This window comes from Etheostoma spectabile, chromosome 18 (assembly GCF_008692095.1).
Source record: "Etheostoma spectabile isolate EspeVRDwgs_2016 chromosome 18, UIUC_Espe_1.0, whole genome shotgun sequence".
Lineage (NCBI taxonomy): Eukaryota > Metazoa > Chordata > Actinopteri > Perciformes > Percidae > Etheostoma > Etheostoma spectabile.
In genome coordinates, this window is record NC_045750.1 from 4,720,043 (window position 1) to 4,739,429 (window position 19,387).

The window sequence follows — 19,387 nt, forward strand, 5'->3', positions numbered from 1 at the left end:
ACAATGTTTGTTTACAAGAACTTCTGGGTAGAAACTTCCTGCGTCCCGTACATATATCATTCATCAACACTGAGCAAACAGGGCCGAGGAACAACTGCATGTACAGTACTCTCCTCTCCTTCATCTAAAAGGTATGTCTGATGCTGTCATATGTCAACACTTTGACTAATGTTAGCCTGGAGAGCTAATTCACCTGGTGGGCCACAGAATTAAGAAAATGACACCACCCAAACTAGCCCGACTGCCGTTGCTGTTCTTAACGCTAGATTTTGTTTGTCAAAGACGCTAGCAAAGCACAGACCACAGATTGTTCGGACCTCCATGTTTAAATATATATCTTCAAATGTTACGCAAAGTTAACAGAAATAATAGTGAAACATTTGCTGATTTCACATATTTCCCCAAATCAAAACGACGGCATTTTGTCTAACCCAAAGGTAATTTTTGCATTAGCCCGATTTCACAGTGATTCAAAGTTCAGAACTATACCTGGAAGTCAATCCAGCAACTTGTTTTCTAATTGATTGATTGATTGATTGATTGATTGATTGATTGATTGATGATTGATTGATTGATTGATTGGAAGAGCATAAGGCGTTTGAGTGACCTTAATTGGGGATGTTGGTTGGGATGTCCAATGAGAAGTGTGGGGGTCTATTTTGTGGCTATGGGTAAAAGGGTATTAACGCTGCAGTCATTTTCTGCATAAAAATACTCATCTACTTATCTTTTGATTGAATACATATGTTACTGCACCATCTCCCTGAAGAGAGATGAATAGTACAGAAAAGGTTCTCTGTTTCTTTACATGGTTGGGTAAGTAATGTGTAACGGGTACACTCGACTTTGCAAAAACCTGTCAACGTTTAGAAATGAGCGGCTTTGAAACCTCCCAGTTTTGATGTTTGTGGAGTCCCAGCCACTTTGCTCCCTGATCAAAGAGCTTGTTAGCGTATATAGGCATGGTGGGGTGACCTGGTGTCGGTGAGGTGAGCACGACTCAATCAGATATAGGAAAAAGGCTGATGAATTGATGGACAATTAGAGGATCAAAGCCGTCCTCTATCCTCCGATTGCACCACTCTCATTAGCCGTCTAACCAGGAAGGTAAATGAGATCGGTGGATCAAAGTTGCTTTATAAAACGTCAGAATCACTTGCTTATAGTCCTGCAGAAATGCACACGCAGAAGACATTCAAGTCAGGTTTTTAACATCCTCTGTATTCATTAAGGTGAAGGAACCGCCACCACTTGAATCTTTACTAGAATTAGACAGGATCTCTATGGGTTTTTCTGCTTCGGTCCCCCTACAGGTTGTCTCATTGGAACTACAGCTTGAGATAAAAGTTACATAGTGTTGCTTTAAGCTAATTCTAATAGCTCACGTTACTGTATTGTGTGTTTTCTCACAAGTTGTAATACATCCATGGACGGAGTCGATGCCTAGCAGAAATAAAGAAAGACAAGTCTTTTGAACTGCAAGTTAAGTTTCAACCCCCCCCCCCCCCGATGGTCTCTCCAAGACATGCATGTACTGTCGACATGAAACGAGTTACCACCAGAGTACGTTCAGTCTTAAATACCAAAAAACTTGACAAATATCCCTTTTAAAGTGCATTTAGAACAGGTAAAACATGTGTGATTAATTTGCGATTAAGGATGAGTGGAGACTTAAGTTCAGTTGACATAAGAGTAAAAACAAAATTATGAAACTGGGATCACATTGCCTCACCATCCAATTAGAATCCTTCTTTATGGTGTGCGTTTGCATACCCAGCAGGTCTTCTGTGAATTTTAATCCCGTGCATTTGCTAGTCTGACGAATGTTGGAAAAGAGAATTATGCTAAAGATTAGCATACACATGGATTAACTTTGCCTAAATAGTCATAGCAAGATTCTCTTTATCAGGGGTGTCGAACTCAAGAGCTACACTGGAAAAGAATTACATCAAGGGCCAGACATGTACAGTTTATTGACATGCTGTTAAATACATACTGTACAGTCAAATATCTTTGACTATATTATTATTGCATGTCACTTTTTGTGGTCATTTGCGTAGCACTTTTTTTTTAACATTTGTCAGTTTTTGCACCGTTTTGTTGCTTTCTTTGACACTCGTTTAAGGGCTTTATATCAAACTTCGGTCGACATTGGGCCCTTAAAAAGTCAGCAAAGAATTCCCTAGCCATCATAAGAGTTTAGAAAATTCATGACAATGACTAGATTTTTTACAACAACCTGCCTAAATATGAAAACTCTGCTTCTGGGGGAATTTCTGAGTCTCAATGTTGCTAAATCTGCCAAATTGGAGTTTGAAAATAGTTTTCCGTATTTTTGGTTTGGTGCACACCTAGACAGGGCCAAACATTATTGTAAACCTAAATTATTTGGAGGGCCAGGTCGAAATCTGCGAGGGGCCAGGTTCGGCCCACGGGCCTTGAGTTTGACACATTTTTTTTTATGAACCCCGCCTTCATTTTATATAGTGAGAGAAAACAGGAAAATAGCAACGAGTTGTCGGTCTATCAAAAGGTATAGCTTTTTTGTCAGCTTTTGGCATTTCTGCTCCATGCCGTCTCTCTAAGTGGTAAAACACTGTAAATAAATATTGTGGTTTGGTCTTTGGGGCAGCTTTTCTGTCATATCAGTCGTCTCCAGATGTGACAGAAGTGACCTCCTCTCTGTGACTGTCGCTGCTTTGTGAGACCAGTTAACAAAAAGGAAAATAATCATCCAACCCAGTGGACCTCTTGGGTTGCTGATGCTGAGATAAATTTCCAAAAAAGAAAAACAAGCATCACTTTTTCCCCTAGTATGTTTGTGTGTGAACCAGACAAACCTGTGTTCTTCCTCGTCTTCGGGCAGTCGAGATGTCAAGATATGAGTGCAGAGAACGCCGACTTGGATGAGACTGGATCGATTTTCTGTCGGTTTAATCAGTGGATTGCCAGCAAAGCGCCTTGAAAGAGACGGCCAAGGGAAAAAATAACACAGCAAGAGGACACTTGTACAAGACAGAGGATAGAAAAAAAAGAAGAAAAATCAATTCCTGGGAGTTGTCTGCTGTGGGCTAACAGGACAGAGGTGTGTGGTCGTTTTGTAAGTGAGCCCAAAGTACACTGTGCTCGTACTCACTTCAGTGGAGGACCGCCAGCCATCATTTTGTACATTGAACCTAAAAGAACAGTCGCATCACAAGAGGTAGGCTAACTTTACCAAGGACAAATACTATTAGATGAATGGCTATGTATCGAGTAGGCTCGCTTTGCCAGACCTTACTCCACTGCACTGTGGTGGTGTACGTTCAAAAGTAGTTTTAGTCGTGCAACAGAAAACTCTGATTGGACAGATAGTCCAGCTAGCTGTCTGGATTTACCCTGCAGAGATCTGAGGAGCAGGTAACCATAGTCCTCAGAAATCCACCGGAGGTTCGAACGTCAACACAGAGAAAGAGGACGGGACGGACATCAGCAAAAATATACGCATCCGCGGAATTTCTTTTGGCACCAGAGCAATCCCAGCACTGGATCACCGTTAATATAGACTAGCTATGGAGCAATGCAAGAATGGAATGTGCTACCTGAACAAATAACACAAGAAAGCAGCAAAATTAGATGTAAAAGACTAGTTAGTAAATATCTATTAATTAGAGATGTTGAGTAGACACAGAAACTACGTTGGTTGATGTTTAACAACATATGAATGTGTGTTCAATTGTGAAACTTGTCCTGAGAAGGTGAAACAGATGTTATGTGACTATAGCATGTCAGTGTACCTCAATCCATCAATCAATCAACATTTCTTTAAATAGCACTTTACAGTAACCAGCAGGTATCCAAAGTCTTAATAAAAGTGTTAAACATGAATGTATGGAATGCCCTATGACTGGATACTGGACAGCTGGATGCTGTACATGGTTAAACCTCATTGGTTCTTACCAGTGAATCTCCGTGTGTACTTCATCCATAGCAATCCCACCAATCAATCCCAAAACATCCCAGTTAGAGAGGAAATACCCTAAACATTTTATTTGTCAATCTTTATATTAATTCCATGAAAGAACCAATTAGACATGCCTTGTTGCACCATCCAAATGTTCTTCTAAAGGTCTCTTCAGAAGAGGTAATTGTCTACCCTCGTGTTTCTGCACGCAAAAGTCGACGGACAACACACTCTTCTGACATACTGAGAAATCCAGAGAGAGTTGTGTAGAGCTGATATATAAACCTTAGTGGTCCCCTAATACTGTATCTGAAGTCTCTTTTATATAGACCTTAGTGGTCCCCTAATACTGTATCTGAAGTCTCTTTTATATAGACCTTAGTGGTCCCCTAATACTGTATCTGAAGTCTCTTTTATATAGACCTTAGTGGTCCCCTAATACTGTCTCTGAAGTCTCTTTCCCAAAATTCAGCCTTGGTGCAGAATTCCAGCTACTAGAGCCAGTCCCACAATGAGCTTTCCTTAGTATGTGCCATTTCTGTGTCTGTAGCTATTAAGGAGGCGAGGGGGGGAGCAAGGTGGGGGTGTGGCCTTGACCAACTGCCACTTTGCTCGTTTGAAAGCCAAAATGTCTCTCTCTTTTTCATGGGTGGGCAAAGCAGAGAAAAGGGAGGTAACCCTTATGACCTCATAAGGGGAAAGATTCCAGATCGGCCCATCTGAACTTTCATTTTCTCAAAGGCGGAGCAGGAAACCCAGGGCTCGGTTTACACCTATCACCATTTCTACCCACTGGGGGACCATAGGCAGACTGAGGGAGCGCATATTAATGTTAAAAAAGAAACTCATAAAGTCAAATTTTCATGCCATGGGACCTTTTAATTAGCTTTGTAGCAACTCATTTGGCAATGGCTTGAATGTCACAAAGGTTCATTAATACCATAAAGTTACGCACTAAAGCTTTAACTGTAGCTTTTACTTTGCAGTTCTGTTGGACAGACTGAAGAGTGAAGTTGCATTCTGGGTCAACACAAGCTGAACGTCCATGCGTTCAGATGGCATCACTGTGCCTCTATCAGACTGAGTATTGTTGTGGCTTTCTTTTCCACTCTCCTGACAAATCAATCTTTGTCCTTGATCAGTAAATTACTGCCCTACACACTCCCAGCCTGAGCACAGCTTCATTATGAACTCTTTGTCAGCTTCTCCCTCACTCTCTCCACTTTCACTGCCTCACTCTGTTTCTCTGTCGCACTCTCTCCCTTTTTTTTAATTCCATCTTTTACCTGTCAACGTATTTTATTCCTCTGCCTTTTGCATTTTCTATTGAGCTCTGTTCTTTCATCATCTTTTTTCTTCATGTACCTAGATGCATCTCCTTTTCTCTATATTTTTTCTGGCCATGTCTTATTCTCTTGTCACTGTCTTTTCCTCTTTATACAGCTGTGCAGGTACTAGAGATGTTCCGAGCCTCCGATACTGCCTAAAAGGCTGCTGTTGTCTATGCACCTATCTTAAACCGCATAATTTAGCCGCGAAAAAAAGCTTCTGTATTTTGGGGGGTGAGAATTGGTTTCCAGTTTGGTCTGCTAATGAGCTAGAGGAGACCTAGCAATAGCAAAAAAACGTTTTATCGGAGTAAAAGTACTTTAAAATTGATTGATCGGTATCGGGAAGGAAAAAAATGTTTTGGATCATCTTGAGTGAGTACAACAAGGTAAAAGTATCAAATAAGCAGTTAGTCGCAGGAGGTTGAGCGCTAATTAGCAGCTTTTATTAGATAAGATAATTAAAAGAGTTCTAGCAATTAGCCCTTTGGTATGTCACTTTTCAAAGCGGCTCAAAGCTACTCCTAGAGCGTGAGAGATCAAATCACTTGTTTCTAAAGTGTCAGTCCGTCAGAAAGTTGTCCAAGAAGTTTTTTTTTGTGTTTCAGGACAAAAACTGTAGACTGTGTGTGCAGATGAGTGATTTAAAGGCCGACTGCTTTACTGGAATTGTTGTAAATCAGACAAATAAGGAACTTGCGACTAGGGTGACCGAAAAATTCGGGACAGTCCCGAAATCCAAGCAGTTGGCACAAATCCCCGTATCCTGCCCTCATTGTCCCAAATTTGTGAGCAAAGTCTCAAGAGCAGAGTCTCGAGTAGTTATAGTCCGATAGAACATCCTGCAGCCGTCTCTTGTCTGCTGCTCATTGGCTGCAACAATATGTAGGCGGCTAGGCTTCAATTTTTTTTTGATTTTTTGTTTTTGGTTTTGGAATTAATTCTTTGTTGAAATGAAGGCTAAGGCTGTTGTCCTGGGACAGCTGCTCCTCAGATCTCTGCAGGGTAAATCCAGACAGCTAGCTGGACTATCTGTCCAATCTAAAACTACTTTTTAACGTACACATGTTCCACCAAAACAAGTTCCTTCCCGAGGCTATTTTGCAACGGGTCTGGGCGGAGCTAAGCGCCGCCCATGACGATTGTGATTGGTTTAAAGAAATGCCAATAAATCAGACCACGTTTTTCTTCCATCCCATAATGTTGTGTGGACTAGCCAGTGTCTGGCAATGTGAGACTAGGTCGGACAAAACAACATACTTCAAGACATAACACTGGGCACTTTTCTAAAGAAATGAATTATAGAATAACCTAATGACAATAATTCTTAATTGCAGCCCTGTTTTTTTAAAGCTTTTTCACGAAGTGAACCCTTGTATCCACCTCCTAATGTGTCTTCCTTCTTGTATTTTCTCCCCGTGGAGGGACCTTCAGTCTGAAACTCCCATCAGTTTGCCGGTGACCCAGTCAGAACAGTAACGGGCTGCAGGTCTAATTAAAAAGGACAATTTAATCCCATTCAGCGTGCAGCTTTATAATCTCAAGGCAGCTGATGTTATCTGGGTCATGGTGCTTCAGGCTCCTTTGCTACATACATATCCAAGAGTTGTCTCCTCGCCACAGTCCAGCTCCTCATACACCTCCATTACAAAAAGGCATTTTACATTTCTAAATCCAACCAGGGGTAATTTAAAGGGGCAGGTGTGGATGGTTGGGTTCTTTTAAATATCCCTAGAAGGAGCCCCCAAACTATGAAATGTCCATCTGCACACCGTTTCAATGCAGATTCATTTCTCATTTCTTCCTTCAAACCACAGTAACTAGAGTTTGAATAATGACTATGTAGAGCAGGGGGTCACACTCAAGTTCACTAAGGGCCACAAGGGGAAAAAGTTTTTGCATCAAAAGCCACACATACGTTTAATAACATGCTTTAATATAAGAGAAAACTGACTGTATTATTTCATGTTTTATGAAGTCTTCTTACTTAGAGTTTGGTCAACATAAATCCCTGAAAAAGTCTGCAAAAACGTTCCTTAGCCATCATAGAAAAAAAGCACCAAAAAAGGTCAAACAAAGCGACAAAAACTTTGAAATAAATGTCGGAAAATGTCAAAAAGCGTCTGCATAAGTGACAAAAACTTCGGGGAAAACAACAAAACATTGAAGAAACAACAAAAACTAGGTGGGCCAACTTTTATTGGGAACCTAAGTTGACATGCGGGATGAATTAAAGTCCGTTAAGGTCCGGATTTGGCCTGCGGGTCTTGACTTTGAAGATGGTGGACTCTCACAACGGCCCATCTGACCCTGTCTATTGTTTGATACGAGATGTTGTCATGTGTCAGGGCGTTTCTCCCTCATCCCATTCATCCTGACACTTTTATTGAACTTCAGTGAACTTCAACTAATTTCAACTTATGTTCACATATTATCTTTATTAATTCTGTTGGGCCCATCAAAACGGGTAAACCAGATTTTAACCTAAAAGACCACAGCAGTAAGTTTAAACTGATCTCTGAGGGAGCCGCAGAGAAAGAGATCTGGGCCTACTTGTAAATTCCAGAGCTTTTTCACCAAACTCCTACAGGCTACCACAAGGGGCAACAATCACAAAATGGCCGGGGGAGGGGCAGCAGGAAGGTGTTCCCACCTTCCCCAGTTCTTAATCTCCCATTGGTTCAGCAAGACCCTGAAAGCAGCATGGGGTCGGGGCCTATAAACATCCTGAAACACGAAAAACACTGCTGTCCATCTCGAAACAAAACTTCAAAACTTGTAGAAGCACTGTGGATCCTAAGAAAATACGCACCAGCGTTTTCATACCGGCAGGAGAAGAAAACAACGTTTTTCTTCTCAAAGTGGACTGAAATTGCTCCCTCCTGCTTTTCTGGGGGAGACAGTTTCTCTGGTTCCTACTCATCAGCAGTTTCTCCGGTTACGCTGACGAGTAGGAACTGGAGAAACTGTTTTGTTACTTTGGACAATCTATGGACAGAAACAAACAGACTGAATACACACGTAAGGCTTGAGGTTTTCTGGGCAGAGAAATAGGTTTGTTTGTTGATGTTGATGAACGCTAATGCCGCAAATAGTGTTATGACATTAATGGGATTTTGAGTGATACTTGTGCTATTGCTGTGTGCATAAATTATTAATCTGATTGGACTGCCAAGTCCAATCAGTTTTGCTGTGAAGGTGTTGTTTGATCACAATACGGTTGATATATGTTGTGTTTGAAACTGTAGGTTGGTTAAAACCGTAATTGCTACCCTGCTAAACCCCGTTCACACACACACATTTACACACATTCACCCAGACACACATACATGTGTGTGGACAGCTAACACTGTTAGCGACAACAGTAAGAGATACACAGGCACACAAGTGCGTTAAATAACTAAAACCTATTTGTGTATATCTGTGTCTGTAGCTCATAGCCTAGCTTGAACAGTGCCACGGCTACTGCTAGGATTGCCACGCCATTCCCCAACCACCATTTTTGTAGTCTTTGGGCTGCAGAGAGCCTCAAAGCACACACCACATGTGTGGTTGCTGCTTTGCTTTGTTGTAGTTTGTAAAAAGGTATATAGTTTTTAGTGATTTGAAGGATTATTGATTAGCCATTGCTCATTTTGAAGTTAAATAAATTCTACTATACTTTAAATAGCAGTTGTTGTGATTATTTTGTGCATTTGTTGTGATAATTGCTAGTTGAACAAAGTCAGTGCTCAAATTCACCCTTTGCCTGCTCCTTTCAGCGAAAAATTAATCAAATAATTAAGATCTGTATTTTAAAGGGAACGCCACCTAATGAGACTGTTTCACAGTTAAATATTGGTCCCTGATTCGAGGGTGGTGCCCCGTTTTGACTGTTTGTCAATTTTGTAAAGTTATTAATACCCATATTCACAACTTTATTAATATTGATAAAACATTTGATTTGACTTTGATAATGGGCCAATAAATGAATCTGTACCCCTACTGATACCCAACATTCAACAAGTTCTCTGATTACAGTTTATTCTGAGGGGAGCATGTCTGTACTAAATTGCATGGCAATCCATCCAATTGTTGCGATGTTGCACTAAAAAAACAAATGTGAACATCATGGTGGTGCCAAAGGAAAACTCTGAGGATAACCAGAATCAGTATGATTCATCTTCTGCGAACCGATAACCAAATCCAAATTGAATTCTCAGAACCGCAGCTATGATCAAGCTGCGCAATGCAAACAGAGAACTTTATCTCTGGGAAGCTAATTAACACTTTTTGATGGTGCGTCCCTCAGTGTCAGAGGTGCAACCCCCTGCAGCTATTCAAAGACTTTCTACAACGTCCCACTGACAAGCTTCAAAGCCATAACTCATCTTCATGCTCACCTAGAAAGCCTATTACGAAATAACCCTTCCCTCGACCTCAGCTGAACCCTTGCGTCCAACCTTTGGCTAAAGTCCCTCATCAGGAGAAGTTCACTTTGACTTTGCGGTTTGGCCTGGAAGTGAAAAGCTGTCCTGTAACTGGCATGGAGAGCGATGGTAGTTTATCAGGATTATTAAAAGGCTGCAGCAAATCCTGTCAGTGTCATCCTGCAGCCGGCGCATCCCAGAGGAGCGCTAACGAGCCAACCGACAGCTCAATCAGTTTGTCTGGCTGTTTTCACCCTCTCACTTAGAAAGCGACTCTGGTTACATGCTGATGGGCCCTGCGTCACTTCATCTAATGTTCTTATCTCCAAATGTTTCTGTCCTTTTTCATTGATTTCCATTTGTCTTCTGGTCTGTTCTTTGGCTGCAGCCACTACAGGAATTTAAACATCGGAAGCCATTGGAGAAGCATTGTCACTGCAAGTTATTATTGTAAGTTATTCACTGCAACTAAATGTACATATTGAAATTCAAGACTCACTTAGTAAGACTTAGATAGACCGCTTATGGCAGAGTATTTGAATCTAAATACTTTTTAAGTACTAACATAAATGTGTCTGTTGAAAAGTTTCCAAAAGATAATAGTGTTGTTTTCTGGTCAAATTCTGCAGTCTTGCCTATTTTACACTGTTATTTCAATTTGATTCAATTGTTTTGTGGCTCAGTTAAAAAGTATACATAACAGAGCACATATCTCAATAAATCTGATAAATAGGACTAAATAAATATAAACTACTCAAACAAATGGAGCTTTACAGAGCTTTGTGCTTGTAGAATAAGTCAGTGGATAATGGATGATAAGTTTGGGCAATTTTATCACTTTGCTTTAGGCTGAAATATCTCAAAACTGTTGGACGGATTGCCATAAAATGTATCTGGCACCAGCAGCAGGTCAAAAGTTTAACTGAAATATCTGAACATATATTAAATAAAATTGCACAAAACAAGACAGCCATGGTTGTAAATAAAGATGGTGGATACCGGCTAAAGATCAGCATGTTAGCATTGTTATTATGATGCATTTTAACAAGTACTGCCTCACTGAGACATCAGCGTGGTTGTAGACTCTTCCACTACAACTGGCTCTCTGTGGGTTACTGTAGTCCTGGTCTATATCCATGACGTTCCACTTGCTACGGTGCTGCCGGATATTTTGCCGGACGTCCTTTTGGGCCATATGTCCGTTACTTTCCTCTTCCTTTGTATTGCCTTTCTAACCTCCGGGGGGATTTCTGAGGACTATGGTTACCTACTCCTCAGATCTCTGCAGGGTAAATCCAGACAGCTAGCTGGACCATCTGTCCAATCTGAGTTTTACTAAAACTACTTTTGAACGTACACATGTTCCACCAAAACAAGTTCCTTCCCGAGGCTATTTTCAGAGGCACCTTTGCTCTTAGCACCGCCTAAGACGATTGTGATTGGTTTAAAGAAATGCCAATAAACCAGAGCAGGTTTTTCTCCCATCCCATAATGCTGTGTGGACTAGACAGACCTTCCTCCGTAGTGCTGTGGAGGAAAGCCTGACAATGCGAGGATACTGTAGTCTCTTTAATGTGCTAACCTGACAAGCCAGATGGTCTGTCGCCCAAAACCATCTGAGAAGCCGTCATTGGAAGCCATTGAACCATCTGTCTTTTAAGTTCACCATGGTTGTTTTGAACGAACATTCGCAGCCGTCACACGCACCTAAACCACGCCTGTATCTGCCAGTAGCCCCCCACAGGACCGCCAATTGGTTCGGTCCACTGCTGTTCACAGATGCATTCAATTGAAGCCTGTTGAGATAGATTTTTTTTGTGATATGTGATATCGCAAGAATCCAGCTGTGTTGCAAAGAAATAATGTTCTGTTTCCAAGAGAAAGTTAAAAACCTAATTTCATTTAAGCGATTTTCTTGGGCAGCGTCTTGGTTTGAATTTAAGTTTGAGACTTAGTCAGTCTGTTGAAATAGTAGTTGAAATTAAAAGGAGATTTGTTGAAACTCTTGATTACATTCTCCAAAGTTACTGCACCTATTGAAAGAAAAGACACTCAGGTGTTGTTTTGGTACTAGTGTTGTTGATACCGTGTCAGAGGGTTATTGAATCAATAGTCAGCTGCTGTCTGGGCTTTCTTTAATGCTCAATGTGAGGCAGTCCGACTTCTAAAAGCAGGTTGCATTTGAGGAGGCCAGCAGGTCCGCTGTGTTGTGTTATAAGAAGCAACCTTTTCTGCCAGCCCCCAACAGGGAACGAGCAGTTGTTCTGTTTGTGTATATTCTTCACCGAAGCTCAATCACAGCTCCCTGTAGATTTTCATTCCAGTTATCGATTTTTGCACTCTATCGAGTGCCACTCCATGGCTTTAGAAATTTTATAGGCATGTGGGCGTTTGACAGGTTGGAGATGAAAGTAAGAATATCTCGGGCTCCCTCTGATCAACCTAACTGATGTAAAGCCACTCCATTTACTGAGTGCTGTTATATAAGTTGTAGCCAAATGACACTGATGGTACAGTATTATTTAGAGGGATCATGATTGGCTGCCTGATGGATTTGGATAAAACTGAATAATGGTGGTCGTTTGTGCCGATTTCTGCAGCATTGCACCAGATCAGAAGTATCATTTCAAAAATATAATACCTGATTATAGTGTTGTCCAGAGGTTTGCGGAAGACTTAGGTGTGTGTATTTGACTGGGGATTTAGGGGTCCTCCCTCAATAAAATGTGACTTTTTCAATATAAAAATGTAATTTCACATCATTCTGGATCGTTATTTCTTCCATATCTGTGTCTAAAACGTTGGAAAAGCTAGAGCAGATCATAAAAAACACTCAAAAGTTGCTGAAGAAGTCCATTGGGTCCAACTACAATCATTAGATCTAAAAAAAAAAAGTAAGTTTTAGTTGCATTAATTTGGCCTAGGTGCACCTCCAAACAGCTCGGGTGCTGCACCTGAAGACAGGGAAAACCCTGGATTAGAGGGAGTCGGACCAAATCAGTTTGATGTGAAGAAGCAAACATTTTTTGGCAATTTCTTAGACTGTATAAAGGTATTGAAAACCTGTAGGCCAGCATATTTCCTGGGGCCAGAGGCACAGTGTTTATTGGCAGTTATGGACCCTGTTCTGTGCCCCCTCATATTTCTTTTAATATGCCCTTTATGTTTTGCTGTGAATGACGGTGTTTTTTCCAGCTCAGTGGTTTTTAAATGATGTTCGTCCTTGAATAAAGAAACTTCTCATCCATTTAAAAATGGCAGGGGCACCTTGCTGCTGTTTTGATAGTTTTTACCTGGTTGTCCATCAGTTTAAAGCCATATTCACACGGGATTAGTATCATCTAGGGACCTCGCGTGATTTAGAAAGTCACTGTCACTTTACACTCCAGGCCGACCTATTAATGATTCCGGCCCGATTTTATCAGCCAATATTATCACAGATATATGTGTCGGCCGAATAACCCGTAAGTAATGTAACACTAGTAACAGTAAAAATGTCTAGAATCGACTCAGCCTGTGTTGTTGAGTTATGTACTTGCATTATCCCAAATTGTTCCAACAATGTTCAAACCCAAAGAAATCAACATTTGGTGTCCTATCCCCTGTCATAAATCTCCTTTTTTTGCAGTTTTAGGCTATGTATTTGAACCGTAGGAACATTTTTAGTCCTCTTTCGTCTTGATCTTTAGTTCTTAGAGAAACGAGCTGAGCAATTGTTAGCGGACGCTCGGCTCGCAGCCCCTCCGCCAAACAGCGTCGGAAAACAGATTTTTAACGTGAATCTGCTTTATTCGGTGGTTTTACCGGTTTGAGTCAGCCGGTCTGTTTGTTTTGGGGAGGAGAAGACCTCTGCAGATGAAAATCCTAATCCTCGGACGCTGACTGCAATAAAGACTGCAACTCCTATGATCCAACTGCGTCTTTTGTTTTTTGTTTTGATTGATTGAGCACTAGCGGCAGAAAATTAAATTTTGTGCATTTGAGGAATCTGTATCAAAAATTAAAGATGGTTCAATACCATTTTTTCCTTCCCAAAACAACTTTTAAAGATTTTCCGATACCGATACCAGCATTTTAGACAGTATTGGGACTTTTTTGGATACTGGTATCTCTATCAAAACATCATAAAAGTCATCCTCATAAAATGTCAGAAACAAGTTCAAAATGTACAGTCCAAAACCCAAAAGATAATATATTAATATAATATAAAATGGAGGAAAGCAAGTAAAGTCCTCAGTGTTGAGAAGGTAACGGCAGCAACCGGAGAAATGTTTTCTCCTCTTGTTGCTGATAACTAAAAGCCTTCCAGTAGGTGCTCAGCTTCAGTTGTTTGTCTGGTTTAAAACATGAAAATCTGCATATTAATTAATGTTAAAGCCTGCAAACAGGATATGCACTGCGTAGCCAGTTAACCCAAAACCATGTTTTAAATAAATCATGGCATTCTCAGTGTAGTAAATCCTTTAATTCCCACACTTGCAGCTTCATTTCATTTAATATTTTTGTCAGTTTGTTTGAATTAAATGGATCACCCAGCGATACCGGCAGAGCACAATAAATCATTTAAATGTGCGGCGACTCTGTGCATGGACCGAGCTCAGATAATCATCTTTTTAAGCGTTGATTTGCAGAGCCACGTCACGCTGCAGTCTTCTCATCTCTCAGTCAGTCAGATGAAATATGTCCTTTCCATCTTGTTGACAGTTGCTGCAGCAGGCGGTGTGAATATCTACGGCCGCTGTGTCAAGCTGCCCGACACCATCTCCTAACACTGTAGCTTCTCAAATGCTTCACCACATAAACACTGTACATACATAAAGTACAGTCCCTGTATTCACAATTCAAACACAGATTTAACACATACAGTAATGTGAGTTATTACACATACTTATGATTAGTTTACATCAGTGATGTTTGAAAACCCAGCGCGTGCATGCATGTGTGCGTGCGTGTGTGTGTGTGCATGTGTGTGTGTGTGTGTGCGTGCGTGCGTGCTTCTTTCTGAGGGTGTAGTAGGTGTTGTTGTCACATTCTGTCAGCTCTTTGAAAGCTTAAGCCCGGAGGAATACCTGACAGCCATCTGGTGGTTGTTTTTCTCTGTGGCATCTCTCTCACGCACACACACACACACGCACAAACAAAGGTGCACACACAGACACATGCAACAAAGTCTGCCGCACACACATTTACAAAGACACAGTGAGATAAAGGCTGGAGGAAATGCAGTACCTTCTCTTTTGAAAAAAATAAAATCTGGCTCGGAGTGTTTTGTGCGTTGTACGCCTTGAACTTGTTGCGTCTAAGTATCTAAGTGTTTGCAGCATGTTGCAACATCATCTATCAGTCCATCATCCTTCAAGGGTTACTCCAGTCTTGGTTCATTTTTGTAGGGATTCACATTTTCCGCAGGTTTCTCAGCAGTGTCTCTCTTGGATTACATCGATCAGGAACAGATACACAGTCATCATGGAAACAACAAAGTCCGGCCGGCGGCACGCGGGAGTTTGTTGTTTACATGATGCTGTTTAAATCGATCTAAAACAAACAAAAAAACAACAACAGCTAGATCATTCTGTCTGTAGCCGAAAGCTAAGGCTTCTGTTTTCTGCGTCATTATGTTGTACCGAGATGATGTCATCACGTTACGTGACATCCACTCCAAAACGGGCTGAGCAACAGAGTATTTCCCTGTTGTTAATAGGGTTGGGATTCTCTGGGCGCCTCACGATTCAGAGACCAATGATTCGATTCTTAACCCATTATTAATGCATCTCGACATAGCATCTCGTGATTTAAAAAAATATACATATAAATCTGAATTTGTATCTGTTCAGACACCGGCATGTTTTACAAGTATTATTTTAGCACCGGTATCTGAACAAAATCCAAACAATAGCCATTGATAATGATTGCAGCCGGAGCGTTGATGGTTTTTCATTGTTTTTCAGGGCCAGGAGAGCCTGGGGCTGAGCCAGTTTCCTGTGGACCAGTATCATAACTCCTGCTACCTGTTCTGGATCCTGGAGGAGCTCCTACAGAAATCAAAGGTACCGTGCACGGTGGAGGTGGGGTCGGATCAGACGGGCTTCATGAAGCACTTGGAACAGCGCGTCTTTCAGTTGTCGGACGAGTTCCCGTTGTTTTTCATCTGCATGTGGAGGTTAGGGGCTCTCTTCAGCCCCTCGGACAGATGAGATCCCCCGAGAGCAGGGCTCAGGTGGGCTGCATTCAGAGGGTTGCTTTCCCCTTCCTCCATAGGACTGAACAGTTTTAAACAACAGACTTAACGCCGCTGACCTGCGTCTAGGGAAACCTGCACGTCATTCTGTCACAGATCCTGAGCACTGAAACTGAGAGCACATCATACTTATTATACCTATTATTACATCATACACCTATATTTCATACAAAGCCAAGAAATGTCAGGCCACGAAAACTGACACCTCTTTGGTGGATATCAAGGTTTTTTCCCCTGTGCTTTCAAAGGATTATTGTCAACGTATAAGGTAGTTAATTAACATAACAGAATAATATGTACTTCATGAGGGTTTACACTTGTTTCTCCAAACAAATGTGGGGAACTGTTTGCACTTGGGGCCCATTTTGTTTTTAGTTGCTCCTGTGGTGTACAACGCATAACTGCACAACTGAGTAGGAATCATTACATTTTCTAATGGTTGTGTGTTCCAATGTATCTGTAATTGAGTAATAATAAATGTTTTTTTAGTTGCCAACAAAAAGGTTAAACAAAGTTTTATCCCTTCAATGTGGATTTGTTTGACATTGAAGTGAAGTTTTTTAATTGAGTAATAGCAAAAAAAAACAATCACTGCAAGCCACACGATGACTCATAATTCTCGTTAAGTGATACTAGTACTAATCCTCTTTAAATGGCTTTCTGTAATGATCAGTGCTTACAGCGGCCTTATGTAAAGGACTCGTGTTTCTCTTTGTATTATTATCCCACCTTTTGATGTTCGAAACATGAGTGTTGAGTAAACGCTAGGTTTTCTATTTCCTGCAGGGGTTAGTGCGGCTCTTTAACCCTAGAAGTGTCTGAAATAGTCTGGATCATTTCCAGCCCCAGTGTTACAGAATTAACCAACTGTACAGAATGATGTGATTAAAGAGTTCAGATGTAGAACGGAGTATTTGTACGCCATGTGGTATTTTATGTGATGCAGTAAAGCGTATCCTTCATTATCGAAATTTCTTTTGATATGTTAGTAAGTACTAGCCTGGATGCCAGCCGAACTTAGCCCCGCCCACACCATTTGAGTTTTGGGAACTTTTGTCTGGACTTGATCTGTTGTCGAGCAACTATGCTCGAACCAGAGCTGTGAGGACCAATCAGATTGTCAGGATGGGCTTTGTACGGTGATGGACAGATGACCAACAGTAATGTAATGATGAACGCGAGTGGACCCGCAGGACTGCGGCCCGCCCTGCTCCGCACATGCTCATGTGACGGTTCTCCCGAGGTCCTGTAGCTGTAATAATTAATATAGCTAATGCTTGTAATTCACCAAGTGTTCTATTAATACATCCATGGTATTATCTTATGATACCTCCGGGGATTGAAGGTATGCTGTAAAGCCTGTAACATGGATGTGAGTAATGTCATTAGCGTTTTCCAAACTGCCGGGGCTATCGGCTAGTAGCTAACATCGACAGCTAGCAGTTGAGTTCTGTTGACAACTACGCGTTGCTCAACATACTTCACATTGCTCTTATTGGTTGTAGGTCTATCCAATTGAGTGCAGAGGCATTTTCTTTCCTGGTTGGGTTGAAACACGCCCGTTAATCCCAGTCCAATGGAGCAGAATCAGACTCATATTCTGACTAGAATCTTTCAGTGGTTATGAGGAGCAATATGAGAGATAAATCTGGTAATCATTGATAATTGTTTAGTTTCATAAACCACATTAAGCTTTTTCACGTTAAGTGTTTTAGAATGCCCCATTCAGTTCTTATATAATTAATCGAACCATTCTCCTTGTATTTTGTGTACATCCACCTACAGTGGCTTACATTAGTGGGGAGCTTTGTCAGGATGCGTAGTGCCCTAGATCCATGAAATAATTGGCCTTTAAATATAAATATGTGCCTGCCTCTATGGGAATTTAACATAGAGGGTGTATATTTATGCCCCCTGTAATTAAAGAAGATTTATTTAATTACAATACGTTATTCATTCACAAAGAAAATTAGTGTCCTTAAAAGGTTGGATTTTCCTAAATGTTGTGATTTAAGACATTAAGATCAATTTCCCAAAGATGTTTTTTATTCCTCTTTTTAATCAACTTTAGCATGGGTGTGTAAACTTATGCAAGCCACTGTATATCCGTGAGTTAGCCAGATGTTTGTAACCGTTCATAAATGAAAGTAATCGCCCGATCCAAATAGCTGAAACCTTGCGTCGGAACAGATTACGAGACTTTAAAATCTGTTTTGTCGTATCAAAACAACATTTAATGGTGACGACTTGCCAGCAAAGCAATGTCCTTATAATGAAGACCTAGATTAAAATTGACTGACTCCTGTGCTGTAGTCATTCTCTAGCTGTCACCGTCTCCATTATGGCCCAGCTATGCTACATCAATATACGGCATCAATATCGACTTTCATGTGCTCACGTGAAACTTTCATGGTCGCACATGAAAATAAACTAGATTTCTTTTGCTCATGTCCCCTTAGGGGCTCCGTAAATAAATAGCTTTAATTGGAAATAATAAATCAATCAATCGACTACTTATAGATAGATAGATAGATAGATAGATAGATAGTAGATAGATACTTTATTGATCCCCAAGGGGAAATTTAAGGTCCCAGTAGCTTACAGACATCACACACAACATACACAGGATGTTAAAATAAATAACATCAAATCCACATGAATAATATGGATATGAATATATATCCTGTACATACAATACACACATGGAAAAGTTACTACATTTACATACTGTGAATCAATATTTTAATTGAGAATAGATATTGAATCGAATCGTGACATTTTCGGACATATTCAGAATGTATGGTAAGACCTGCGTTTGCGCTGAAACGTCTGCCGACACAGGCTGTCTGAACACAGCCTTCATATGGGGGGCGGGGGGGGGGTTAGAGAAATGAGTGGAAGGATCTGAAAGTGAGGCGAACATTTCCCCCCATCTCCAGTGAAAATGTCCCTGGTTGTACAAGTATTGGTTCTTGAAATGGAAAGTACAGCAGCCCTCGACTAATGGATTCCATGCCTGCATCTGCTCTGAGCTTTTTTTTTTTTTTTTTTTTTAAGTTTTCATTCATCACTCCCTCATCTGGTTCTCACCCTCCTCATGAAACAAGAGTGCCTCCATCTGCTGTGATGTTCTCTTCCCTGCTGCTTTTTTGGTATTTGCAATAATGGCCTAGGCATGAGCGTGCAGCTAAATAAGTTTCCTGCTACGTCACAAATTACCAGAGGCTCCGGGGCCCCGGCTGCGCCGATAGCCATCGGCACTATTGTGTCTGCTTTGCGTTTGTGCCCGACTCTGTCTGTGATCTCCTCATCTTTCATATCCTGTTGAGAGCACAGCGGGGAAAGGCTGCCTTTTAAAAAATAAAGAATGTAAAAAACGGACTGCTCATACGTGCGCTGGCGGTTAATGTGCCTCAGTGGGTTCGACGGCCGTGGAAAAGGGTGATCCAGAAAGGACCAAAACCTACAA

General features: G+C 41.1%; 1 protein-coding gene across 2 annotated transcripts in view; it reads left to right on the plus strand.

Moving 5' to 3' along the window:
* mei4 (meiosis-specific, MEI4 homolog (S. cerevisiae)) overlaps positions 1-16,627 on the plus strand; it is a 61,635-nt gene extending 45,008 nt beyond the window's left edge. For both annotated transcript variants that reach the window (XM_032543824.1, XM_032543827.1), the window contains one exon: positions 15,629-16,627. In XM_032543824.1, coding sequence (XP_032399715.1) covers positions 15,629-15,874 — 246 coding nt within the window. In that variant the 3' untranslated portion in view covers positions 15,875-16,627. The remainder of the gene's footprint in view (positions 1-15,628) is intronic.
* The last annotated feature ends 2,760 nt before the right edge of the window (positions 16,628-19,387 follow it).